This window comes from Phascolarctos cinereus, unplaced genomic scaffold (assembly GCF_003287225.1).
Source record: "Phascolarctos cinereus isolate Bilbo 61053 unplaced genomic scaffold, phaCin_HiC Scaffold_726;HRSCAF=1367, whole genome shotgun sequence".
Lineage (NCBI taxonomy): Eukaryota > Metazoa > Chordata > Mammalia > Diprotodontia > Phascolarctidae > Phascolarctos > Phascolarctos cinereus.
Window position 1 is genome coordinate 417,690,085 of NW_027556098.1, and position 27,536 is coordinate 417,717,620.

At 41.7% G+C, this 27,536-nt stretch overlaps 1 protein-coding gene and 1 pseudogene across 4 annotated transcripts; both read right to left on the reverse strand.

The window, feature by feature from the left end:
- Window positions 1–4,843: 4,843 nt before the first annotated feature.
- LOC110219884 (protein C1orf43 homolog pseudogene) lies at window positions 4,844–5,634 on the reverse strand (annotated as a pseudogene).
- A 3,929-nt stretch (window positions 5,635–9,563) lies between these two features.
- Window positions 9,564–27,493, reverse strand: LOC110219759 (uncharacterized). 4 transcript variants are annotated; one of them, XM_078145964.1, is made up of 7 exons: window positions 27,298–27,493; window positions 23,164–23,327; window positions 16,343–16,457; window positions 12,996–13,171; window positions 12,678–12,859; window positions 10,869–11,368; window positions 9,564–10,630 (listed from the first exon to the last, which is right to left on the reverse strand). In XM_078145964.1, the coding sequence occupies exons 6-7, from the start codon at window positions 11,260–11,262 to the stop codon at window positions 10,161–10,163; spliced, it is 864 nt and encodes a 287-aa protein (XP_078002090.1). In that variant the 5' UTR covers window positions 11,263–11,368; window positions 12,678–12,859; window positions 12,996–13,171; window positions 16,343–16,457; window positions 23,164–23,327; window positions 27,298–27,493; the 3' UTR covers window positions 9,564–10,160. The 4 variants fall into 4 exon arrangements, with proteins under 4 accessions (XP_078002090.1, XP_078002089.1, XP_078002088.1 ...); XM_078145963.1 differs by lacking the exon at window positions 12,996–13,171 and adding an exon at window positions 25,775–26,373; XM_078145962.1 differs by lacking the exons at window positions 12,996–13,171; window positions 23,164–23,327 and adding an exon at window positions 19,249–19,632.
- Window positions 27,494–27,536: the final 43 nt, after the last annotated feature.

Here is a 27,536-nt window from a genome sequence, read left to right on the forward strand (position 1 = left end):
CCCACTCCTCAGGACCACAGAGCTGTTAGAGAGCTCCCTTCTCAGAAAACAACAATTGTGTAAAGAGTTGATAATCTTCGACAAGGCCCAAGAAAGACAAACAGGCAAGGAAGGGTTTTTATTTGGCTGCAGACCTGGCATGATGCCTAGGGCACATGGAAGAAATTTGGTTCAGTTTGTCTCATCACAGTGTCCATTTGTGTTTCTGAGCAGTGAGGAATCAAACTGCTAGGTATGAGGAACTGGCTGAGATAGACCTTGGAGGAAAATTATCCTGATAGTTTTCCTGATATTGAACCAGCCTTGCATTCCTGATATAAATCCCACCTGGTCATAGTGTATTATCTAGGTAATAAACTGCAAACTCTTTGCTAACATAAATTTTTAATAATTTTGCATTGTCATTAGGGAAATTAGTCTGTAATTTTCTGTTTTGGCTCTTCCTGGTTTAGGTATCAGCACCATGCTTGTGTCATAGAAAGAAATTGTTAGGACTCCTTTATTGCCTATTCTTTCAAATAGTTTATAAAGTATGGAAACTGTTCTTTAAATGTTTGGTAGAATTCACTTGTAAATCCATCTGGCCCTGGAGATTTTTTCTTAAGGAGATGGCTTCAATTTCTTTTTAAAGGTTTATCTATTCCCCCCTCCCCCATAAAACAAGCTCTTAGTTTTATTTATTAGTTCAATAGTTTTCTTAATTTCAGTGTTTTAGAACATATTTTCACATTAGTCAGGTTGTAAAGAAGACAGGACCAAAGGGAGAAACCAGGAGAAAGATGAAACACTCAAGAAGAAAAGACAGCAAATGGTCTGCTTCTATCTGCATTTGGACTCCATAATTCTTTCTCTGGATGTGGATGACATTTTTTTTTTCTGGGCAATGAGATTAAGTGACTTGCCCAGGGTCATACAGCTAGTAAGTGTTGTGTCTGAGGCCAGATTTGAACTCAGGTCCTCCTGAGTCCAGGACTGGTGCTCTATCCACTGTGCCACCTAGCTGCCCTTAGACAGCATTTTCCATCATGAGTCTTTTGGATTTATCTTGGATCCTTGCATTTTTGAGAAGAGCCAAGTCTATGAAAGTTAGTCATCACGCAATGTGGCTGTTACTGTGTGCAGTGTTCTCCTGGTTCTGCTCATTGCTTCAGGACAATTTTCCATTGATTCCCAGTCTCTCACACATTCTAAGTAGAACTGACAGATTTTAATGCCGATACATATTTAGAATATTATTAGAAACAGAGAAAATACCAAAGCAATACGACTTACAAAGATAGTATGTTTTTAAAAATAAATTTTATTGAAATATTTTTCCCCATTACCAGAATTTCAACCAGTATTCCTTCCCCATCCTTTCCCAGACAGAAATCTCAGATTACAAATGATTTTTATTAAGAGTGTGAAAGTGGCAAAAAACAAAACAAAACAAAAAAAAAACCAGGGCCTTCTAGGTGGCGCAGTGGATAGAGCACCAGCCCTGGACCCTAGTTCAAATGCAGCCTCAGACACATAACACTAGCTGTGTGACCCTGGGCAAGTCACTTAACCCCATTGCCTAGCCAAAACCCTCCCCCCCAAAAAAAAAACCAAAAAGAGTGTGAAAGGGGAAGAGAAAAGTCAGAAAGACTTGACATAAAACACCCACACCCACACCACCATTCAAAGTGAGCCTGAAGGTGGGACTTCCTGATATTTCTGTTGACTTCTTGCTTCACTTTCTTTGTGAACTTCTGCCAACTTCTCGTTCACTTTTATAGTTTTTCCACTTCTGTACAGCTCTTCTGTAGCTGTATTCTAACATAGTGTGCATACTGTGAAGGTGGAAGCCACCAGTGTGCATTCCTTGTTGGTGGAGTTTGACTGAAAGAGAAGAAATGGAAGATGAGTCGTTGAGGAGAGGGTACACTTAGGTGGTTTCAACACAGAACAAAATTGTGTGAGGAAAACCATATTTACAAATGAAGAAAATGTCAATATCAGTACTTCTGAATTGCTTCCAAATTCATTAATCCTTTTTACCCTCCTTAACAGATTTACTCTATTCCCAACCTTTTGAGCCCTCCTCAAGCCTCTCCCAGCACCCCCTCTTTATACTCACCACAGCCATTGCGTAGACATCATTGGCATAACCATCATGGCTGTGATTGTCACTGTCATCACTTCTTCTGTCATACTTCTCATAGCTGTCATCAGAATTGTCACCACCACTGTCATCTCTGCTCTTGTCTTTATTGTCATCAGTCTGGTAGGCAGGAGGGAGGTTAGTGCACTTAAGGGCATCTTCTAAGTCTTCAAAATGTCCTGGGACACACTGGGGTGGCAAAGGAAGCAGGATGAATTCTTCATCAGCACTCTCTTCACTTCCACTGTTCTCTGGGTCACTTGAAACTGTCATGATGGCCCCTGTGGCCAACACGGAGCCTGAGGGTGAGGCTTCATTATCTCCAGGTTGGTTTCTTGATTCCTTCTCTTTCTGTAATTCTCCTTCCTTCTCTCCTACTGCCACAACTTTTTTACTTCTTTTTACAGTTTTTCTTTTGGAGTTCTGAAACATCTCTGCTTGGTTGAGAAAGGAGAGGTGAGCACTGAACATTTTTGCTAAGAAGTTGGATTTTAAAAAGGATGAAGAAGAAAATAAATTATCATTAGAGAATAGTTCTCATGTGTTCACAACTATGAATGGAATTACATGGAAAATACTACAGTGAAAACAAAAAAAATTTACTAACGTTGAATTGCTTTACATTTTGTAAACATTTACTAGTCCTTTCACAACTCTGTATTTGATTCATAATCTCATTCCCCATAGCAGCTAGCCTAAGCATTTCCATCCCTCCCAGCCTTTCTCAGCATGTCCTCTCCTCTTTTCTCAGCTCAAGGCCATTTCCTCTTTCTGAACTAGGTAACACTGAAGTCATTGGATGAAGGTCCCTCTGCCTATCTTCTTCCTCTCAAATCAATTAGATGTTTTCCCCCACCTCTCTGATGAAGAGCTCCCTGCTAAGACAAATGCCTCCATAGGCATCCTTGATCCTAACCCTTCCCTCCTTCTGCAGCAGATTGTGTATTCTATCATCCCCATTGTCTCTAATCTTCATTCTCTTCCACCCTGCTGGTTCTTAGTCCTCTGCCAACAAAACAGGCCCAGTCCTTCCCCAATCCTTAACAAACTCTCTCATGATCCTGCTTTCTCCCAAGTCTCCTTCTAGGGGTCTGACTTCACAGTCTTTTTGGCTGTGTCTTCACTGAATCCCCTGTTCTTAGTACACAGACTGGCACATGCTAAGCGCTCTATACTAGCTTGTTGACTGACTGGCTGCCTACTGAGGTCATAGAAGGTCTTCACAAAGAAAGCACTCCAGTGTCTTTTGGTGGCTAGCTCAGGAGCTCCTTCTGAATTCAGTGTGAATCCCACTCTAGCTAGCCCAGATACTCCACACCTAATTAGCAGGGGATCCAGATAGACACACAGCTTCCCTTGAGTGGGCCTGGTCTCTTGTTATCATGCTGCTCACCTTATGGCCTAGAACTGCCAATCTCTGGATATTTGACACTGAAAGGCTATGAAAGACTGAGGATATTGTAGGCAGGAAATGCCCTATTTTGACAGAGGATGGAACTGGAACTGAAGTTTAGCCAGGCAAGGAATTTGGCTCTGCTCAGGGTCCTAGGACCATGTCCCAAGCACTGAGTCAAACCCAGTAACTCCATTGACTTCAAGCCCCCTAATCAGAGGATCTCCCCTCAGCCCCTTAAACAGACTACCTCTCCATTTTCACAGAAGTCAAAGGAAAAGGCATCTCCCCAGAAGGAAACTTACCTGTGATGTCTTTCCAGGAGGCTTCTCAGCCAGGAACACAGCTCCAGTAGGAATCACCAGAATAAGCTGGTGTTGGCCTTTTATATTTTCTTCCAGGTCTCTCTTGCCTTATCCCATTTACATTGAGAAGATGTGAATCCCCATCCTCTGAATGAGTGCCACAGGAGAAAAATCCTTTTGTCCCTCCACTCCTTCCCCAAGATTTACACCCCTCTGCTTTCTACCCTCCCCACTCAGCTCTCTCCTTAGCACCTCATCTAGTTACTTTGGCCCTGAGATACTTGCTGAGGGCAGTCCAGCAATTCATTCCCCAGAAACAATTGATCTTGATCAATCAATCTCATGAGTCTCCTACATACTTATTTTATTTTTATTTATTTTTTCAGTTTTACAGCTGTTTTTATTAAATAACTGGTTTATAAAGGCAGACCAGTGTAGTGACTTTTTAGGGGAATATGGAATTAGTGCCTATATCACTGGTAATGTCCCTCAGTCACATCTTGATCTATACAGTATGTGAAGAGAAGGGCAAGCCAGTGCACTGAACACAACACAAATCTCAACAGAGCTTGGTTGAAGTACAACACCCTAGTTCCCATCTGCCTTTCTCGCTCCACAACTTTCAATGACATGTCTGTGGGCTAGAGTCCTCATCCAAGTGGGTAAGATAGGGGCTCTGTGGTTTCCATTTCTAATATCATAAATGCCCTTCTTCACCACTCCCACTCATCTATTTAGGATAAAATTAACTTTGGGAGATGGCAAAAAGTAACCATGATTGAAAACAAGTTGGGGTAAGGAGGAAATGACATGGACAGATTTAAAATATGTGGATTCAACTCCATAAAAAAGCTACTGGAGAGGGAAGGAGGGCCTCATGGAACTTTAGTTCAACAGACCAGAGGGATAAAAGCTAAGAAAGGATCTCCAGACACACATTTCAAGAATTCTGGGCATAATGCTATCGATGCTGTCTACTGCTGCTGTGTCTCCTGCCCTGGAGACATCCCTGGGTACAGACTAGATTCTCCTATTGGAGCCATGTTGACCATGGCTATCCCCAAATTCAGTCAGAGGGTGCTCGCTAGTGTGTTTGTAGTTATCCTTAAAACTCTGCAGCTCTAGGAAATGCTTGGCTCTTTTACTCTTCTGGCTGGAGGGCAGGTAGGTGACCTGGCTCATTGCTGGGGAGGAAACTTCAGAAGAAGGGGTTAGATCCCTAGCTGATGCTGGGAGCTCCCACCATGGGCTTTGACAGGGGCAGCCAGTTTACTTGGTGCTTCCTGGCAGTGGAGATATTCAATCTGGCCAAAGACTCCAGTTCCACTTCAAGCTGTCTCATAGCCATTTAGCAGGGTACCAATGAGAGCTTTGAGGACACCCTTGAAGGGGGTACTTGTGTTTCCAAACTCCAGCAGATAAGAGTGGAAGTTCTTGCGCATCAGGAAATGAGGATGCCAGCCTTCTGAATGGAATGGGATCTCAGAGGCATGAATGGCACCCAGTGTTTTCATCCTGTACAGGTAGTTGTATCAATGTTGATTTCCTGGTGTCTCCAGCTGCAAAAGTCTAGCATCATCCTCTTCAATAAGCTGGGGTTCATACTTTACAACCTGGACTTTGGACAGCCAGATATCAATCTCTTCCTTCAGATCCTCTGGAGTGTTGTGCCCCAAAGGGATGTGAGGGCCTCTTGGAAACTTCATAGCAAAACTCTTTACAAAAATGAACAGCAGCACAAATACTAAGCTTTTGTAGGCCATCACCAGCACAATGGTCATCCCAGACAACCAGTTACTGCTGGACACCATAGCCTCCTTCCAACTTTAGTTAGCTCAGGCTCCATAGTAGGTGATGGCCCTAGGGCTCTTTGGTGCTCCCTGGCCTTTTCTTCATTGGGGAAACCAAAGCTGGGTCCTGTTGGCAAATGTGGCGGTCAAGGGGGAGTGGCAACTCGAGTCTCCTAAACACTTACCAAGGGTCAAGTGCTTAGAGAATGGAGGTCTCCTGGTTTCTTTCAGTGAAGAGAGCTTTCACACCAAGTGTTTACACAGATTCTTGCCATCTGACAGTTGCATTCCAATACATCTAGGGAATGCAGCCCAGGCTCAAGCTTCACCTGTTCCGATCTTGGGACTAGACAATTACCAGCTTCTAGATGGAGGGAGTCAAATCATCATCAGTCAACCTAGTCCTTGAAGCCCATGTGTCTTGTGGTCCATGTGGTGCAGCCATGCCACCAGGAAACAATGTACTGGAGGGACAAACAGAAAGGGGCTTCCCTAGTCTCAGGAATAGTCCTTGAGAGGGGTGGAAATGGAGCTAGCTGAGATTCTGGGGGAGGCTACAGGATTCAGTTTAAGGGAGTGAATCCCCTGGAAGTGTAGACTGCTAGGACAACAGGCAGAATGAATGTGACTGGGGCTGAGGGTGTGCCTTCTGATAAGGGCCATGCCCATCTCAGTGAAAAATATACAAGCAATAGCTCACAAGGGCCATGCTCATTTCAAAGCTGAATACCCAGCCCATGTGCCTCAGGCTTCTCCTAGACACAGACATGGCTATGCTAATAGCTGATATTTATATAGCATTTTGAACTATGCTAAGGTCCCTTTAAACTTATGATTTCCCTTGCATTTGATGACTACCTTTTCAAGTAGGTACTATTAAACCCATTTTATGGATGAGAAAAGAGGCTGAAGGGTGCTCAGTAGCTCAAGTAACTTGCCCAGGTTCTCCCACATACTAAATTTCTGAGGTAGGATTGAAACTCAGGTGTTCCTGATGCCCCAAGAGCAGCATTCTACCCGAAGAGTTTTTGATTAGGTGTGCCCTTTGACTGGTAATTTAGCTCCCCACTCCTTAAAACAGATACAGTGGTGAAGTCACTTCTCAGAAAGAGAAAACAAAACAAAAAGAGTTGATAGCAAAGCTCAGGAAAGACAAGCAGATAATGAAGAGCTTTTATTTGCTCCAGCCCTTTGATGTCCAGGGCAAATGGAAGACATGGGATTCAGTTTGTCTCATCACCTAGTCCATCTATGTTGCCGAGTGGAGAGGAATCAAACTACCATTTTTTAGGAACTGGCTGGGACAGACTCTGGAGGAAAATTCAGAGCCTTGGGATCTCAGGGAGTCCAAAGAAAGGTGGTATCCAAACAACCCTGTCCATGTTTTCATGAACCCAGGACAAGTGTTCCTGAGTCAATGGAAAGTGAGGTGTTTCCCAGGTGGAGAATTAAGTGGTGGTCCATTTGATCTTAATGATATAGCTGGAACATGTGATCTAGCAATCTGGGAGAGAGGGAAAAACTATTTGGTAGAGTGCATGGCATGCCCTGAACAGGAAATACAAATTATTTCACTTGTAAAGCCCTGGAATATTTAAACAATTAAATGAACCTCCAAAGCATTTGAAAGTAGCAAACATATTTGGATTCAAAATGGAACTTTAGTCTCTTTAAAATCTAAGATCTGAGGGGAAAGGATGCACTTTGCCCATGTCTGACCCAAAGGAATGTGAGTTCATTCCCCGTGCTTGGGAAAAGATAAGTAACTTTAAGACAGTGGCAGTATTAAGTGATTAAAAGATTCCTTGGTATGTTACAATGTGTAATATCATTGTGTTGTGTGACTTGACAGCAGTATACCTTGCTGGGTCAAAGAACGTGCTGTCTAATAAATTTGGGGGCATAGTTCCCAACTGCTTTCCAGAAAGCTTGGACTAGTTCACAACTCTACCAACAGCCCACTAGAGAGCCTGTTGTCCCTGAAGCCCTTCAACACTTCTCACTTTCCTTATTGGTTCTCTTCCCTACCTGAGGGGTGCTAGGTAGTACCTCAGGGCACTTGAAATGGGCATTTCTCTACTCATTGGTTATTCAGAGCATTTTTTCATATGGCTATTAGTACCTTTGATTTCCTCCTCTGAGAATGGGCTCTTCCTATTCTCTAACCACTTTTCAGTTGGAGAATGTTTATTTTTTACCTCCCAATTTTGACTCAGCTCTTTAGATATCTAAAAAGACTTTCATCAGACAAACTTGAGGCCAAGACATTCTCCCTAATTGTCTTGTTTTTTTCTTCTAATGTTAGCTGCCTTTGTTTTGTTTTTGCAGAAAGTCGTTCATTTTATGTAATCATACTCATTTATTTTGCCTCCAGTGAAGCACTCTATTTCTTCTATGATCATGATCTCTTCCCCCATCAATAGATCTGACAGTTAATTTCTTCTATGTTGTTTTTGACATCACACATTGTATATGTAATGGTGTGGAGAGAAGAAATTGATTTGGAAGGAAGATGATGTCAAAACAAAAGAAGTATTTTTTTTTCCAGAGGGAAAGATGACAGAGAAAAGGAGAGGTGCTCTCTGACTGTTGAAGGAGAAAAAAAGGCTTGATTTTGTTCAGTGATATCAGGAAACTGAAGTAATAAACTAGTGACCTTGACTTTGATGCTTGTCAAATTCTACAGGCTGAGTATGATCACCAACAAACACCACTGGGGCCAGCTAGGTGGCAGAGTGGATAGAGTACTGGCTGTGGAGTCAGGAGGACCCGAGTTCAAATCCAGCCTCAGACACTTGACTCTTACTAGCTGTGTGACCCTGAGCAAGTCACTTAACTGCATTGTCTAGCATAAAAAAAATAACACCAGTGGTGATCTCATATTCTGTCTTGAGAGGGTCACTAGAGTGTAAGATCAAGGGAATCCACTAAAATTTGTTTACCTAGCTTTTTTATAAAGCAATTGACAATGTTTCACCTCCTTTTTTTTTTCCTGGACAAGCCAAAGAGGAGGCTAAGTCAATATCTAAATATTGGCAGTTGGGTTGAATGATCAAAGCCCAGAAGGAATTGTTGAAGGATTGATGTCAACTTGCAAGACAGTCTTCAGGAATTTCTGTTTGCTACTTGGGTTAACATCATGAATAATATATGGAAAGTCCAAGTGGAAGAAGAAAAGACAATGATCCATAAGCAGCAAGTGGGGCTATTGATAAAGTGTGTCAGTTTACTGGGGACAGAAATCCTTCTCTCTCTTAGTGGAGGCTTGGCTTTCCTTAAAGTCATTCAATACTCAAGGGATGATGGGCTTGCTTTTAAACATTCTTCTCTCCAGATGGCTACTGCCAACAGTTTGATAATGAAATTAAGCTAGATTCTTATCAACTGGTGTCTCTAGAGCAGAGAGAAGAAAGGAAGGAAAGTATGGAGGGAAGAGAGGAGAGAAAGAAGGAAGAAAAGGGAGGAAGGAGGAAAGTGAGGTAGGAATTACTAAGCATCTACTTGATAGGTGCCAGTGCCTGGCCAAGCCCTCTTCAGTATTATCTCATTTGACCCTCAAAACAACTTTCTGAGGGAAGTGCTCCTATTATCCCATTTTAGAATTGAGGAAACCGAGTCAGACAGCCATTAACAGACTAACCCTGGGTGGTCATGAGCTATGAAGCGTCTGAGCCCCTGAAGAGTATCCTCTTCCACCCTGTGAGGTGCTTCAGTCCCAGGAGAGCTTGTTGCTGCACCAGCAGCCCTGGCACATTCAAACTGGTGTAAGAAAACCTAAGAACTCTCAAACCCCTCTTCAGGACTTCAGACTTCAAGGACTTCCCTTGATTCCCAATCCCACTCTCATTCTAGTAAGTAGAACTGACACAGATTGCAATGGTCATACCTATTTAGATACTGTCAGAAAAAACAGAGAAAATACATAAACAGTAACTACTTACAAAGATAGCTGTGATTTTAAAAAATAAATTTTATTGAAATGTTTTTTTTTCTCTCTATCACCAGAATCTTAACCCACATTCCTCCCCCATCCTCTTCCAGACAGCCATCTCAGATAACAAATGATTTTTCTTCAGAGGGTAAAAAGGGAAGAGAAAAGTCAGTACAAATGATCAACACATAAAAAAAAAATCCACACCAAACCAAAAACCTCCCATGTCTTCAAAGTGGTGGGTTAGGGAGTCTTCCCTGATCCCTTCATTGGGGATGGGTTTTTGTGTGTCATTCTGCCTCATTCATTGTTATTATTTTGAGGTTATTCTTAACTTAAATTTTTAGTGGTCTTAAAAGCTGCCTCAAGAAGGAAGAAAGCAGGAAGGTGCAGATCAACTGACTTTCATAGTGTATAGACTTCCCTTATATCCTGCTAGCCACTTGAGAAAAAGAAAAACAGGAGAGAATCTGAGGAAAGCCCCAGAGGTAAGTGGTGGTTTCACCATCAACCCCCTTGTAGCATTTCTTCTGGTCACTAGCAGGCTCTAGAGTCTGAATACACATTAGCTGCCTTGGGTTTCCTGCTGGCATTGGGAAATGGCACCAAATCTCCCTCAGATCAACCTACAAAGGCAAAGATCACAAGAGGAACTGAAGCTGGGTTGCTGCTCTGTCTTCTCCCATCTGGCAAGTTCTGACTCACTATTGCTTGGTATCTGAGAGACAGGTGGGAGCCTGGGATACAAAAGGTCATCTTCAAAATCTCCCAGTTGTCCTGGGATAAATGAGGGGGGCAAAGAAGGCACCAATAATTCTTCATCAGGACTCCCTTCACTTTCACAGCTCTCTAGGTCACTAGAAGCAGACATGGTGCCACCATCATCCAAAGTGGAGCCTGAAGGTGGGGCTTCCTGCTCTGTCTGCTGACTTGCTTCATTCTCTTTGTGCACTTCTTCCTCTTCCTCTTCCGGTTCTACAGCTCTTCCACTTCTCTCTACAGCATTTGTGCAGCTCTGTTCTAACTCAGTTTGCATGTTGTGAAGGTGGGAGCCAACAGTATGCATTCCTTGTTGGTGGAGTTTGACTGAAAGAGAAGAAAGGGGGAATGGGTCATTGAGGAATGGGTACACTCAAGTGGTCTCAACACAGAAACAAAATTGTGTGAGGAAAACCATATTCACAAATGAAGACAATGTCAATATCAATACTTCTGAATTATTTCCAAATTCACCAATCCTTTTTACCCTCCCTAACAGATTTACTCTATTCCCAACATTCTGAGACCTCCTCAAGCTTCTCCCAGCACCCCCTCACATACTCACCACAGCCATTGCTGTAGACATCATTGGCATGACCATCATGGCTGTGATTGTCACTGTGATCACTGCTACTGTCATGATTCTCAGTGCTGTCATCAGAATTGTCACCATCACTGTCATCACTGCTCTTGTCTTTACTGTCATCAGTCTGGTAGGCAGGAGGGAGGTCAGGACACATAAGGGCATCTTCCAAGTATTCAAAATGTCCTGGGACAAAGTTGGGTGGCAAAAGAACCAAAATGAATTCATCATCAGAACTGTGTTCACTTCCACTATTCTCTGGGTCACTTGAAATTCTCATGGTGTCCCCTATGGAGCCTGAGGATGAGACTTCATTATCTTCAGGTTGACTTCTTGATCCCTTCTCTTTCTGTAATTCTTCTTCCTGCTCTCCCATTGCCACAATTTCACTTCTTTCTACAGTTTGTCTTTTGTAATTCTGAAATATTTCTGCTTAGAAAGTGGAGGTAAGCACTGTGTGCTGCCTTTTTCTAGAAGTTGAACTTTGAAAAAGATGAAGAAAAGAGATTATCATTAGAGGTTTTAAATCATTAGAGGCTTTAAATTTTGGATGCATTTACCAGTCCTTTCAGAATTTTGTATTTGATTCCCCATCTCACTCTCCATAGCAGCTATCCTAAACATTTCCACCCCTTCCCTTCAGCCTTTCTTAGCATGTCCTCTCCCTATTTCCTCAGCTCCAGGCCATTGCCTCATTGTGAACTAGGTGACATTGATGTCATTGCATGGAAGTCCCTCTACCTATCTTCTTCCTCTCAAATCAATTAGATGTCTTCCTCACCTCTCTTTCTCCTGAAAAGTAATGCTTCTCCCTGCTAAGACAAAGCCCAACCCTTCCCTCTTTTCCCCAACAGATTGTGCATTCTATAATCCCCACAGTCTCTAATCTTTATTCTCTCCCAACCTACTGCCTCCTAACCTTTTTTTTGTTGAATGTTTTAAAATTTTTATTAATTTATTTTTATTTTTATCAACAATCACTTCCACAAGCTTTTGAGTTTAAAAGTTTTCTTCCCCTCCCTTCCCAATAAGGGGAGAAATCTGATATAGGCTTTACATATGCATTCCAAAAAACAGAAAAAAGGAGCAAATAGTATGCTTTGATCTGCATTCAAACTCCATAGTTCTTTCTCTGGGTATGGATAGAATTTTCCATCATGAGACCTTTGGAGATGTCTGAGATCCTTACATTGCTGAGAACAGCTAAATCTATCAAATGTGGCTGTTACTATGTAACAGCCTGCTTCTGCTCTTTACTCAGCATCAGTCCATAAAGTCTTTCCAGCTAACCCTCTTTCTACAAACAGGCCCATCACTTTCCCCATCCTTCACAAATTCTCATGGAGGCCAGCTCTGGAACTCCCCTAGGGATTCCATGGGATTACCCTTTCTGAGCTAGTCCAGACACTCCCCACCTCATTAGGAGGGGATCCATTTAGAGACACTGCTCCCCTCAAATGGCCGTGGTCTCCTGTCACCATCCCCCTCAAGTCCTGGCCTACTCACTGCCAGGCTCTAGGTTGCTGATACTAAATTGCTGTGAGAGAGTGAGGCTATTGCAGGCAGGAAATGCCCTATTTTGACAGAGGATGGAACTGAAGTTTAGGCAGGCAAGGAATTTGACCCTAGTCAGGGACCTAGAACCATGTCCCAAATACTGAGTCAAACCCAGTAACTCCATTGACTCCAAGTCCCCTAAGTCCCCCTGTTTCTCCTCAGTCCCTCAAACAAACTACCTCTCCATTTTCATAGAAGTCAAAGAAAAAGGCATCTCCCCAGGAGGAAACTTACCTTTGATGTCCTTACTGGAGGCTTCTGGGGTGGGGGGAACAGAACTCCAACTGCAATCTCTGCTCTGAGCAGGAATGCTGAAAATGGACTGGTGCTGGCCTTTTATATGCTTTCTCCCAGGGATCTCTTGCCATGCCAACTTCACATTTAGAAGGTGTGAACCCCCATTGTCAGAATGAGTGCTACAGGAGAAAAATGCTTTTGTCTCTCCAGTACCTCCCAGAATTTACACCTCTGAACTTCCCTTCTTTCCCCCCTCCCCACCCACCCTGTTACCTCTTGAGCACCTCATCTAGTTACCTTTGTTAATTACCTTACCTAGTTACCTTTGCCCTGAGATACTTTTTGAGGGAAATCCAACTATTCACTCTCAGAAACAATGAATTTTGATCAATTAATCTCATGGAATCTTCTAAACTAGAGGTGGAGAAACATGTGGCTTTCTAGGTCCTTGGGTGGGCCTTTTGACTGAGTTCCTTGTTCTTGGAATTTGACTGTGAAAGAGACAGAATGGAGTATGGGTCATTGAGGAGAGGGTATACTTAAGTGGTCTCAACACAGGCACAAAATTGTGTGAGGAAAACCATATTTACAAATGAAGAAAATCTCAATATTAATACTTCTGAATTACTTCCAAATTAACCAGTCCTTTTTTACCCTCCCTAACAGACTTACTCTGTTCTCAACATTTTGTGCCTTTCTCAAGCCTCTCCCAGCACTTCCTGACATATTCACCACAGCCATTGCTGTAGACATCATTGGCATGATCTTCATGGCTGTGATAGTCACTGTGATCACTTCTGATGTCATACGCATCATTGCTTGGTATTAGGCAGTTTTTCCTGGTTCAGGGAACCATATGGTGAGGTCTAGAGGTGAGGGGGGGCTGGAAACCCAAAATCATGACATGCAGGTCCTGCGCAAAAGAAGTCAACCCAAACTTTCTTTCAGCCAAAAACAAGGTTTATTAAAGATCTGACATTTTAGCCAGACTCTTAAGGAATCTGAGCATCTGTGGGCTATTGGCTAGATTGTAAAAATCTGAGTAGTGGCTAGATTATGAGAATCAGAGCCCATACTTATCATTACTGTAATCAGAATTGTCAACACCATTGTCATCACTGCTCTTGTCTTTATTGTCATTAATCTGGTAGGCAGGTGGGAGGTCAGGACACATGAGGGCAGCTTTCAAGTCTTCAAAATGTCAACGAGAGTGGCAAAGGAAGCATGATGAATTATTTTTTAAAATTAATTTATTTTGAATTATCAACAATAACTTCCATAAGCTTTTGAATTTTAATTTTTTCTCCCCTTTCCTTCACACCTCCCTCCCCAAGATGTCTTTCAATGTGATATAGGCTATACATATACATTCCTATTAAACATATTTTCACATTAGTGATGTTATAAGTAAGAATTAAAACTAATAGGAGGAAACACCAGAAAGAGGAAACAAAACACAACAGAAGAAAAAAAATAGCAAATAGTATGCTTTGATCTGCATTCAAACTCCATAGTTCTCTATTCATATGTGGATAGCATTTTCCATCATGAGGCCTTTGGAGATGTCTTAGATCCTTATATTGCCAAGAAGGGTTAAGTCTATCAATATAAGTCATTGCACAACATGTCTGTAACCGCGTACAATGTTCTCCTGGTTCTGCTCACTTCACTCAGCATCAGATCATACAAGTCTTTCCAGGTTTTTCTGAAGTCAACCTGTTCATCATTTCTTACAGCACAATAGTATTCCATTACATTCATATACCACAACTTGCTCAGCCATTACCCAATTCATGGGCATCCTCTCAATTTCCAATTCTTTGCCACCACAAAAAGAGCTGCTATAAATATTTTTGTAGATGTAGGTCCTTTTCCCATTTGTATGATCTCTCTGGGATATAGCCCTAGAAGTGCTATTGCTGGGTCAAAGTGTATGTACATTTTTATAACCCATTGGGCATAGTTCCAAATTGTTCTCCAAAATGATTGTATCATTTCACAACTCCACCAATAATGCATTAGTGTTCCAATTTTCCCACATCTTCAACATTTATCATTTTCCTGTTTTGTCATGTTGGCCAATCTGATAGGTGTGATATGGTACCTCAGAGTTGTTTTGATTTGCATTTCTCTAATCAATAGTGATTTAGAGCATTTTTTCATATGACTATAGATGGCTTTAATTTCTTCATCTGAGAACTCTCTGTTCATATCCTTTGACCATTTATCAATTGGGGAATGACTTGTAGTCTTATAAATTTGACTTAATTCTCTATACATTTTAGAGAATCAGAATCAGAGAGACTGGTTGTAAAAAGTCTTTCAGTTTTTTGCTTCCCTCCTAATCTTGGTTGCATTGGCTTTGTTTGTGCAAAAACTTTTCAATTTAATGTAATCAAAGTTATCCATTTTGCATTTTGTAATGTTCTCTCTCTCCTGTTTGATCATGAATTCTTCTGTTTTCCATAAATCTGTAGGTATACTATTTCTTTCTCTCCCAGTTTGCTTACAGTATCGGCCTTTATATCTAAATCATGAACCCATTTTAACTTTATTTTGGTATATGGTGTGAGATTTTGATCTATGCCTAGTTTCTGCCAAGCTCTTTTCCAGTTTTTCCAGCAATTTTTGTCAAAGAGTGAGTTCTTGTCCCAGAAGCTGGGGTCTTTGGGTTTGTCAAATAATAGATTATGATGGTCATTGGCTACTGTGTCTTGCATACTTAACCTATTCCACTGATCCACCACTCTATTTCTTAGCCAGTACCTAGCAGTTTTGATGACTGCTGCCTTATAATACAATTTAAGTTCTGGAACAGCTAGGCCACCTTCCCCTGCATTTCTTTTCATTAGTTCCCTTGATATTCTGGACCTTTTGTTATTCCAAATGAATCTTGTTATTTTCTTTAGCTCTACAAAATAATTTTTTTTGTAGTTTGATTGGTATGGCACTGAATAACTAAATTAGTTTAGGTAGAATTGTCATTTTTATTACATTAGCTTGGCCTACCCACAAGGAACTGATATTTTTTCAGTTATTTAGATCTGATTTTATTTGTGTGAAAAGTGTTTTGTAATTGTGTTCATATAGTTCCTGGTTTTGTTTCAGTAGGTAGAATCCTAAATATTTTATAACGTCTACAGTAACTTTAAATGGAATTTCTGTTTCTATCTCTTGCTGTTGGGCTTTGTTGGTAATAATGAATTCTTCATCAGCACTCTGTTCATTTCTACTGTTCTCTGGATCATTTGAAATTGTCACAGTGGCCTCTATGACCAACATGGGGCCTGAGGTTGAGACTTCATTATCTCCAGGTTGGTTTCTTGATTCCTTCTTTTTCTATAATTCTTCTTCCTTCTCTTCCACTTCCACAACTTTTCCACTTCTTTCTACAGTTTGATGCTAAACAGCTGTAAGACAGTGAGGCTATTGCAGGCAGGAAATGCCTAACTTTGACAGAGGATGGAACTGAATTTACACAGGCCAGGAATTTGACCCTAGTCAGGGACCTGGGACCATGTCCCAAGCACTGAGTCAAACTCAGTAACTCCATTGACTCCAAGTCCTCTACACAGGCTATCTCTCCTCAGTCCCTCAAACAGACTACCTCTCCACTTCCATAGAAGTCAAAGGAAAAGGCATTTCCCCAGGAGCAAACTTACCTGTGATATTCTTGTTGGGGGTTTCTCACTGCAATTGCAATCTCTGCTCTGAGCAGGAATCAGGTGTGAACACGGGCTTGTGCCAGCCTTTTATATGCTCTCTCCCAAGGATCTCCTGCCATGTAAAATTTACATTTAGAAGGTGTGAACTCCCATCCTCAGAATGAGTGCCATAGAAGAAAAATCCTTTTGTTTCCCCAATCCCTTCTCCCAGATTCAAACCTCAGTGCTCTCTTCCCTTCCACACCATCTCCACCCTCCCCACTCCCCCCTGACACCATCTAAACACCTCTATGCCTGAGATACTTCCTGAGGGCATCTAACTCTTCATTGCACATGAAGATTGCACTGGAAACTCTTAATCTATTATGTACAACTTGCTACTCCTTTTAAATCTATGCTAAAGTTTCTGTGTAAATGTCTTTGTCCCATTTTCTCCACTCCCACCCCTCTTGCACTAGAGATGGCTACCATTTGAGACAAATATGTATGCATGCATACACACACACACACACACACACATATATTATTTGCAAAATAATAGGGTTGGGATGTCTTCTCTTATCTCTTCTTTGGGGAATGGACTTTTCTGTATAAATTTGCCACATGGGCATTTATTGGCTTTGTTGTTTGGGGTGGAGGGGAGATTCTTGGCATTTGCCTGACTTTTTCATGGCCTTAAAAACTGCCTTAGAAAGGGATAGGGCAGGCAGGTGCATTGATACTGGCTTCCCTAGTGTAAAGACTTCCCTTCTCTCCAATTAGGCACTAGTGGAAAAGAAAGGCAGGAGAGAAAGAGGGAGAGAATCTGAGGAAAGCCCCAGAGGTAAGTGTCCCAACTTGCCTCACCATCACCCCCCTTGCAGCATCTCTGCTGGTCACTGGGAGGCTCTAGCATCTGAGGGCACATTGGCTGCCTGGGGTTTCCTGCTCTCCTAGGAAAGTTGCACCAGGTGTCCCTCAGCTCAATCCGCAAAGGTAATGAGAGAAGAGGAACTACAGCTGGGACACAGCTCTGGCTCCACCCATCCATTAAGGTCTGACTCCCTATTGCTCCATATCTAGTAGCCAGATGGGAACTTCAGACACATAAAAGCATCTTCCAAATCTGCAAATTGTCCTGGGACCTGTTGGGATGGCAAAGGACACCCAAAGAATCCTTCATCAGAATTCATTTCACTTTCATTGTTCTCTGGGCCACTTGAAAGTGACATGATTTATCTGAATGGAAGCCTCAACTTTTGGCTTAATTGACTTCTTCATGTACACTATTTGTGTACTTTTTTCTCTTTCACTTCAACAATCTACAGCCTGGCAGTTCCTAGGCCAAGGGGTGAACAGGATGATGACAGGAGACCAGGGCCATTCAAGAAGAGCAGTGTCTCTAAATGGATCCCCTGCTAATGAAGTGTGGGGTATCTGGGCTAGCTAGAAAGGGTATTCACACTGAATGCATGGGGGGGGGTGCTCCTGAGTTAGCCTCCATGAAAATTTGTGAAGGATGGGGGAAGTGACGGGCCTGTTTGTAGGTTGGGAGAGGATAAAGATTAGAGACAGTGAGGATGATAGAAAGCACAATCTACTGGGGAAAAGAGGGAAGGGTTAGGATATGCCTGTAGAAGGTAGAAGGGTTACAGAGAGAGAGAGAGAGAGAGAGAGAGAGAGAGAGAGAGAGAGAGAGAGAGAGAGAGAGAGGGAGGGAGGTGGGGGAAAACATCTAATTGACTTGAGAGGAAAAAGATAGGTAGAGGGACCTTCATCCAATGGCTTCAATGTCATGCAGTTTCAGAAGGAGGTAATGGCCTTAAGCTGAAGAAATAGGGAGAGGGCATCCTAAGATAGGCTGGAGGGGAGGAATGGAAATGTTTAGGCTAGTTGCTATGGGAAGTGAGATTATGAATCAAATACAGAGTTGTGAAAGGACTAATAAATGCTTACACAAATAGAAAGCAATTTAAAAGTAACATTTTTGCTTGTCACCATAATATTTTCCATGTAATTTTGTTCATGGTTGAGAACACATGACCCTATTCTCTAATGATAATCTATTTTCTTCTTCATCCTTTTCAAAGTCCAACTTCCAAAGCAATGCACATTGCTTACCTCCACTTTCTCAACCAGGCAGAGATGTTTCAGAATCCCAAAAGACAAACTGTAGAAAGAAGTGGAAAAGTTGTGGAAGTGGAAGAGAAGGAAGAAGAATTATAGAAAAAGAAGGAATCAAGAAACCAACCTGGAGATAATGAAGTCTCAACCTCAGGCCCCATGTTGGCCATAGAGGCCACTGTGACAGTTTCAAATGATCCAGAGAACAGTAGAAATGAACAGAGTGCTGATGAAGAATTCATTATTACCAACAAAGCCCAACAGCAAGAGATAGAAACAGAAATTCCATTTAAAGTTACTGTAGACGTTATAAAATATTTAGGATTCTACCTACTGAGCAATTTTTCCACCTCTTTCTATAGCTTTCCTTTGGTTGCACTCAAATTTAGTTGCATGTTTTGAAGGTGGAAGCAACCAGTGCAAATTCCTTGTTCTTGGAATTTGATTTTGAAAGGGAAGAAAAAAAGGATGGATCATGTGAGAAGAGGGTGTAGTCAAGTGGTTTCAACAATGGAACACAGTTATATGGGAAATGTCATGGTCAAAATAAAATACGTAATTATCAATTCAACATTACAAAAATTAACCCTTTTTTAAACCTTCTCTAACAGATTCATTCACCCATTCATCACAGCAACTATTCCAAACATTTTCATCCACTCTCAGACTTCCACGAAGCACCACTTCTCCATTTCTGTTATGTCCTTCAACCCTGCCATTTCTGTAGACACCACTGGTGTCTATTATGGCTATCATTGCTACCATACTTGACGTGTTTTCATGCTTGTCTTTGCTGTCACCTGGACATTGGTATTGTCTTTACTTTCATCAATCTGGTAGGAAGGTGAAAGGTTAGGACATATAAGGGCATCTTCCAAATCTTCAAATTGTTGCTGAATAAACTAGAGTGATGAAGGAAGCACAGTCAATTCTTCATTACAACTCTTTTCATGTCTACCACTCTCTGGGACACTTGAAAGCAAAATGGAGCCTGAATGGCGTTTTCATTATCTTTTTGTCGGCTGCTTGATTTATTCTTTTTCTTCAATTCTTTCTCCTTTTCTCTCACTTTCAAATCTTTCTTTTAACCTTTCTCCATAACCTTTTGTGGGTAAGCTCAAATGTAGCTCCCAGGTTGTGAAATTGGAGGGAACCTGTGTGCATTCCTTGTTCTGCAAGTTTAGCTGTGAAAGGGAAGAAATAGGCTGGATCATGCTGTGCACAGGGCTGAGTCAAAGCCTCAACATTTGAACAAAATTATATGGAAAATGTCAAGGGGAAAAAAGGAACAGAATATAATGATAATTACTTTTGAATCACTTAAATATTTTAAGAATTAAGCAAGCCTTTCATTATTTTTGTAAGCTGCTTTAAATATGCTCTTGATGAGAGATTCATGAGAAGGATGATACAGGAAGTCCCATGTCCCCCAGCAAAAAGGGAAGCTTTTAGGCAGATGAGAATACCCTGCTCTGGGGAATGCTTGCCTTCCCATGAACAAGGCCAATCAAAAGAGGCAATGTAGTGCTATGGAAAGAGCACTTAGATACAGCTCAGAGACAGAGCAACTGGATTGGCATCTAGCTTATCAGTTTCACTGTGTGATCTTGTGCAAGTAATTGAAACTCTCTGCCTCTCTCAGTTTTGTCTTCAGCAAAAAGAGAATTGTTGGACCAGAGAAGCTCTAAAACTTTTTTTTCCCCATCCTAGGACTCCAAGTCCAGGCTATTTCTATGATACAGGACTCAGTGACATACATTTAAAACCACTGTTTGTATTGTAAGGTAAAGAGTCAGTGTGTAAATATGATTTTGACAGGAATTGCCCGGTTTCCTGATTTAAATTACTATATTCTAGAATCTATCCATTTTGAGTAAGAAGAGGCCCAAGCAAGTACTAGTCCTTTTGACCAAGATGACATTCTTGGCCTCTAGACTGTCCTGGCCAGCTACATTGGGAGACACTGCTTCCAGGAAGGAGAAAATCCTTTGGCTAGGGTACAAGGCTTTCTAGAAAAGCCTGGTCAGACTTTTAAAGACTGACTCATCAGAGGGGCAGCCAGGTGGTACAGTGCATAGATCATCAATCAGTCCTAGAATCAGAAGGACCTGTGTTCAACTCTGACCTCAGACACTTGCTAGTTGTATGACTTTGGGCAAATCACTTAAGTCCTATTGCCTCCAAACCCCCCCCAAAACAAACAAACAAAAGACACCTGATGGGCAGCTCAGTTCAATCCTCCTTTATTCTCTAGAGGGGAATGCTTTGCCCCTTGTCCTATTTTACATCATGCCTTTTTAACCAGAAACCATAGGTTAGTCCCACCACAGCCACCATTTTTGCTCCTGTTCCTGTGCTATTCAACACACAATTTTCTCTGTGCTGGAGAAAGTCATGGAACTGTGCACTGGGTTCAATACAAATATAAGTTACAACATTCCTGCTGAGCCTTCACTGCACAAAGAGAATCTTTGCATATGTCCTTAATCCTTTCAATTCTCCATTCACCACAACAATTATTTCAAACATTGTTATCCCTTGCCTCTCCCAGAACCTCTTCTACATACCCACCATGGCTGCCAGCATTGCCATTGCTGTAGACATCATAGCGTGGTTGTGGTGACTGCAACTCTCACTGTATTCGTTGCTGCAGTCATGCTTGCCATGTGTCAACCTTGTTGTTGTCTTTAGTTTAATTGCCCTCTTCAGTAAGTGGGAGGCTGGGACATACAAGAGCATCTTCCAAATCTCAAATTTTTCTCAGACAAACAGGTAGCAAAGTCAGCCCAAAGAAAGGAAAGTCAATCAGAACCGCTTTGCTTGTACCACTCTCTGGGTCACCTCAATGTCAGCATGGTGGCCCCTTTGGCCACCGTGGAGCTGAAAGATGTGCTATATTTATTTATTTGTTTGTTTGTTGCTGCTTGATTAAGTTTCTTTCTCTAATTCTTTTTCTTTGTCTCTCACTTCTGTCATGTTTTCATTTCTCTCTACAACTTGGCTGTGGGTGTGCTCAAACATAGCTGCCATCTTGGTAAGGTGAAGAGAAAGACTACATATTTCTTTTTTCTTAAGATTTAGATTGTGAAAAGGGAGAAACAGAGAATGAATTTTCTAAGGATAGAGTATAGTCAACTGTTTCCAATGTATGAACAAAATCATGTGGAAAATATCATGGTAAAAAGAGAAAAAAATCATTACTTCTAAATTTCTTTCAATTTGTAAGCATTTACTAATCCTTTCACAACTCTGTATTTGATTCATAATCCAATTCCCCATGGCAGCTACCATAAACATTTTCACCCTCAAGCCATCTTCAACATGTCCTCTCCTGTTTCCTCAGTTTAGTATGCTACCTCATTCTGAGCCGGATGATATTGAGTCATTGGATCAAGAGTCCTTTGCCTATATTCTTCCTTCAAATCAATCTCCCCACCCCTTCCTCAGGAAGATGTTTTCTCTTACCTCTCTCTCTGGAAGAGTAACCCTTCTCTCTGTCAGGACAAACCTCTCGAGAGTTACCATTCATCCCAACCCTTCCATCCTTGCCCATCAGACTGTACATTCAGGCATGCCCCTGTCTCTAATCTCTATCCTTTCCCAACCTACTGGCTCCTGCCTACAAACAGACCCCTCTTTTCCCCCATCAAATAAACTCTCCCTCATAACGCTGCCTTCTCCCAGGTCTCCTTCTAGGGGTCTAACTCCTCCTTCCCAGTCTTTTTGACTGGTTCTTCATCTAATTCCCTGGCACTTAGCACACAGATTGGTGTATGCTAAGTGCTCCGTATTGGCTTGTCGGCTGCCTGTTGAGTGCATTGTAGGTCCCCCCAGTGAAAACAACCAATATGGGATTACTCCAATGTCTTTCGGAGCCTAGCTCAGGAGCTCCCTAATGAATTCAATGTGAATACCCATTCTAGCTAGCCCAGATACTCCACTTTTAATTATCAGGGGATCAAAATCCAGACACTGCTCCCCTTGAGTGGACCTGGTCTCCTGTGATATCCTGCTCACCTCACGGCCTACTAACTGCCAGTCTCTGATTTCTGTTTTTTTTTAATAAACCTGTGGCAGTTAGGATATTGTAGGAAGGAAAAGCCTTGTTTTTACAAAACAGGAAACTGGGGATTAGGCAGGGCAAGGAATTTGTAACTATAACCATGCCTCAGGCACTTTGTCAAAGCCAATCTCTCCTCAGTCCCTCAAATAGACTACCTCTCCATTTTCATAGAAGTCAAAGAAAAAGGCATCTCCCCAGGAGGAAACCTATCTCTAACGTCCTTCCAGGAGGCTTCTCAGTGGGGAACACAGCTTCAGTTGGAATCTCTGCTCTGAGCAAGAATGACTCAAAATGAACTGGTGCTGGCTCCAAGTAATTTTCTAAGGGACCTCCTCCCCTTTCCCATTAACACTAAGAAGGTATAAATTTTCACTTTCAGAATGAGTAGCACAATGGGAAAATCCCCTTCTTAGCCCCCTTCATCTCGCAAGACCCACACCTCAGTGATTTCTTCTCTCTCAGCTTTCTCCTTAGCATCTCAGTTAATTACATTTAGCCCTGAGATATTGTCTGTGGGCCTCCACTGTTTTCACTTCTCAGAAACAAAGAAAGGAAGTTTACTCCTTTGATCAATTAATCACACCAGTCTCCTAGGTACTACTCTGGAAGGATAAAGTGTTGTTTGTCCTTCATTCTGGAAAAGGACAATAACCTCAGTAAGATGATGTCTTGGCTTGTAAGTGAATTGGACTTAAGTGAAGCAAGACTGTGCAAAGTCACCAGCTTCACTTTCTCCTCCAGAGCCATCTGGGTCCAGTGGCAAGACATAGATCAGGATAACTGAAGTTCGCCCCAGATGCAGTAGGATACCTTGGCCTTTAAAAAAAAATTTTAAATTTTCAACATTCACTTTAATGACTTTGATTTCTAAATTTTCTTCCTCCCTTCCCCCCTCCCTCTCCAAGATGGCATGCAATTTGACATAGGCTATACATGTACAATCATATTAACCATATTACCACATTTATCATGTTGTGAAAAAAAAATCGGGACAAAAGGGAAAAACCCCGAGAAAGAAAAAAAAGAGAAAGTAGTATGCTTCCATCTGCATTCAAACTCCATGGTTCTTTTTCTGGATGTGGATGGCATTTTCCATCATGAGTCTTTTGGAACTGTTTTAGATCCTTGCTACTGAGAAGAGCTAAGTCTATCAAAGTTGGTCATTGCACAACGTTGCTGTTACTGTGTATAATGTTCTCCTGGTTCTGCTCACTTCACTTAGCATCAGTTCACGTAAGTCTTTCCAGGTTTTTTTTCCTTTTCTAAAATTGGCCTGGTCATCATCATTCCTTATGGAACAGTAGTATTCCATCACATTCATATACCTCAGCTTGCTCAGCCAGTCCCCAATGGATGGGCATCCCCTCAGTTGTCAATTCTTTCCAACCACGAAAAGAGCTGCTATATATATTTTTGTACATGTGGGTCCTTTTCCCGTTTTTATGATCTCTTTGGGACACAGACCTAGTAGTGGTATTGCTGGATCAAAGGCACAGTTTAATAACCCTTTGGGCATAGCTCCAAATTGCTCTCCAGAATGGTTGTATTGACTTAGGCCTTTTTAAGCTAAGGTCTTTCCTGGGTCTCAGTTTGTCTGAAGCAACATCCACTTAGTGATTAAGGCTAGGTAAAGAAATGAGGCAAAAAAAAAAGCCTCTTTTACCTACTCAAAAAAAGAAAAAAAAATCAATCTGGGAGGGGAAGGTCCCCAGGGTTTCTGGCCAGAACAGAAACAATTACTATTTACACTCACTCTGAACCATTAAAACCCAAACAATGACCCTATGTCTGGCAATGATTCAGGAGTAGGCCCAGTGAGGTAAACTATCTTATTATCTCTCCCCGTTACAAGAACAAGCTGACCTCTGCAGAATTGCCCTTGTAACAACAAGGCTATCTTCTATCAACAAAACTATCATGTACTGATTCCCACAGTTATCGTATGAGATCCAGAGGTGAAGTTATACATATCAACTCCCAAAGCTATCTAATTACAGACATAACAGAACAAAAACACACCTTTCCACCGTTTGGAACCCTTCTACCCTCCTGCCTCCCCCCCTCCCCCATTTCCAGTAGTAAATGGTGCCTGTGACAAAGGTTGTATGTTATCACTGAATTAGCATACTTGCTACATAATCCACTGCTTTTCCTATATAAGCTTTAGCATTATTCCTGTTAGGTTTCAGAATCACTTAAGGAGTTCTGCCTGCCACATTAACATTATGATAAGCACTTGCCAACTTGACTTAAAGAATATTTGAGTCCATGGATTCATTCCAGATGACCCTGTCCTGTACTTCAGCTCTTGAGGGGTCCCTGAACCTCTGAAACCTCATCACTCAATACTCTTTACTCCCATCTAGGTCTTTTCATTGTTGCACCTGGCCCACCCCAGGCTATTTACCATTCCTTAATCCTATCAAGATCTGTTCACTGACCCTTCCCCACCCCTCTTTTTTTTTTATATAAGTATCAGTCCCATCCATATCAAGCCAGAGATTTACTGGGACTCTAGCCAACTCTATTGGCATTACAATAAACCTACTAATTGGGTTGAAAGGCTTGTGTGCTCAAATTCTTTCCAGGTAGCCAGTTGCCCTGTGCCCTTATATTTTAGAGTTGCCAGCACCTCAAATTGAATCAACATGATTGGATTTGTGCTTTAGGAAAATTACTTTGGCCACTCAGTAGAGACACTTGAGACAGGCAGACCCACCAACAGGCTATTATTGCAATAGTTTAGGTATTAAGTGAAAAGGGCTTACACTAGAGCATTGGCAGTCTTAGAGGAGAGAAGGGGGAATATATTAGGGATTTTGGGGCAAGATAAGTAGATTTGAGAATCATCAGTATAGAGAGGATAATTAAATCCATGGGAGCTGATGAGATTGAGGATGGGAGCTAAAACCCAAAAAGAAAAAACACTCTGGACTTTCCCACATGGCCAAATCTCTGGAGTTTACCTGAGGCTATAATCCCATCAACTGGCATTTCTTTGTGGCTACACCAAAGCTCCCAATTCTGTCACCTAGCCCTCCCTATTCCCCCCCTCATTTCCCACACTCCCATTCAGATCTTCCTTAGACCCCTCCTCCAGTCACCCCAAACTACTTGGCCTCTTCTAGATCCCTCCCACAGTCTTTCTGTATATAAGGTCCATCTTGTCTCCATTAAGATGCTCAGATTCTTATAATCTAGCCAATACTTGTAGAGTCTTAGATTCCTCAAGAGTCTAGTAATATGGAGGATCTTTAATAAACCTTGTTTTTGGCTGAAAGAAGGCTTGGGTTGAATTCTTGTAGACAGGACTCGAGTTTTGTGGTTTTGGGGTTCCAGCAACCATAAACCTTGTTATATTTCTAAAAATCTGAGCAGTGGCTCATCAATGTCCCAAAAACCTAGAAAGGAGAATCAAGGAGGATAGGGTGGTCAACAGTGTCAAAAAACTGCATACTGTTTTTCACTTTTTCATGTTTTGTCCTTCTTTGGTCTATGTCTTCTTTCACAACTAACTAATATAGAAATGTTTTGCATGATTACACATGTATAACCTATATCAAATTGCTTACCATTTCAAAGAGGGGAGAGGTGGGGAGGGAGGGAGAGAATTTGGAACTCAATTTTAAAAGCTGAATGTTAAAATTTATCTTTACATGTAATTGGGAAAAAATAAAATATCTTAAAATTCAAAATAAAACAAATGCTTGTTGATTGATTCACTCTTTCCCTAATCTGACTACAGTTAAAAACATTTAAACCATCTAGTTACCTAGAACTCTTCTTCCACAAGCAGCATTAATAGAAAACAGTTTTCAATTCAGTCTCAGACAGGCACAGCTCCCCTCCAGACCTTAGTTTCCTAATATGTAAAAGGAGGGAATTGACTAAATGGCTTATAGTCCCCCTTCCTGCTACTAGTCCCTTTCACTTCATTCTCAATGACAATCACCCAAGTTCAGATACTTATTACCTCCTTTGTGAACTGTTGGGAAAGCTTCCTGATTCAACTTCCAGCTTCAGGTCTCTCCCTCTGATGCCTCTTACTTAGGTAAGCAGTTACCAAAAAGCAAGGATTTTATTGATGCAGAAACTCCCTCCAATCAAGCATGGTTCACAAAATTAATGTCACAGGTAGGAATATAACTCAGGTCTTCCAGAATCCAAATCCAATATGCCAAGCTGCCTATTTTATCACATTGAAAGCCACTTTATTTCCAAGGTCACCACCTAATGGTAGGCCTAGGAACTCAGGCTTTCTGGTTTTAACAAACGCTGATTGATTCACTGATTTAATAGCATCAGGGCTCTACTCCCGAGGTTATTCTAGGTCCAGATCCCAGAGCTAATCTCCATTCCCAATCCCAGGCAGGGCTACTCAAATGTTTCTGACGATTCTTTCATTGATCAGATGATGTGGTGAGGGAGAATTGAAAAGAAGGAGGAAGAGGGAAGAGAATGAGTTAACCTAGAATTGTGTATTTATATTTAGGAGACACTCTAATCCAACCTCCCTCATTTTACAGAAGATGAAATAGACCCAGAGGTCACATAGCTACTACATGTCAGAGGGTGATGAGAAGTAGCAGCATTCATCACTGAGAAGCTAGAATCCTTTCATCTGAAAAGAGTCCTTTAGCCAGAATGTGGCTATGGAGGGACTGGGGGATGGATGGATTCCTTAGGAAGACCTGTGATAAAATATGACTTTACAACTTGGAAGCAGGGATTTATAACCAGAAAAGGAGCAGGGAGAAAGGGAGCAGGTAGAAAGGGGACCTCTGACCTGTATTCACTCATCTTGCCTTTCATCTTTCTTCATGGTTAGTCTGTTACAGGAGATTATTCTGGGAGATCTGCCTTCAGAAATCAGGAACCTTACTCCACCCTATGTAGCCCAGCCCATCTTAGACCCCACTCCACAGGTTCAGGATGTAAATGTCTGTGGCAAACTCTAAACTCTGGGGTTGGACCATTTAACACTGTCCCTCCCCTAGATTATGGAGCCTTTAAAGAAGGAGGAAG

Bases quoted from the DNA above. Each gene is read 5' to 3' on its own strand.
- LOC110219759 (XM_078145962.1), bottom strand. From the start codon at position 11,262: ATGGGAGAGCAGGAAGAAGAATTACAGAAAGAGAAGGGATCAAGAAGT. The intron at 10,631-10,868 runs GTGAGTATGTGA...CTTCTCTTTCAG, and splicing joins TGTCTACAGCAATGGCTGTG to TCAAACTCCACCAACAAGGA.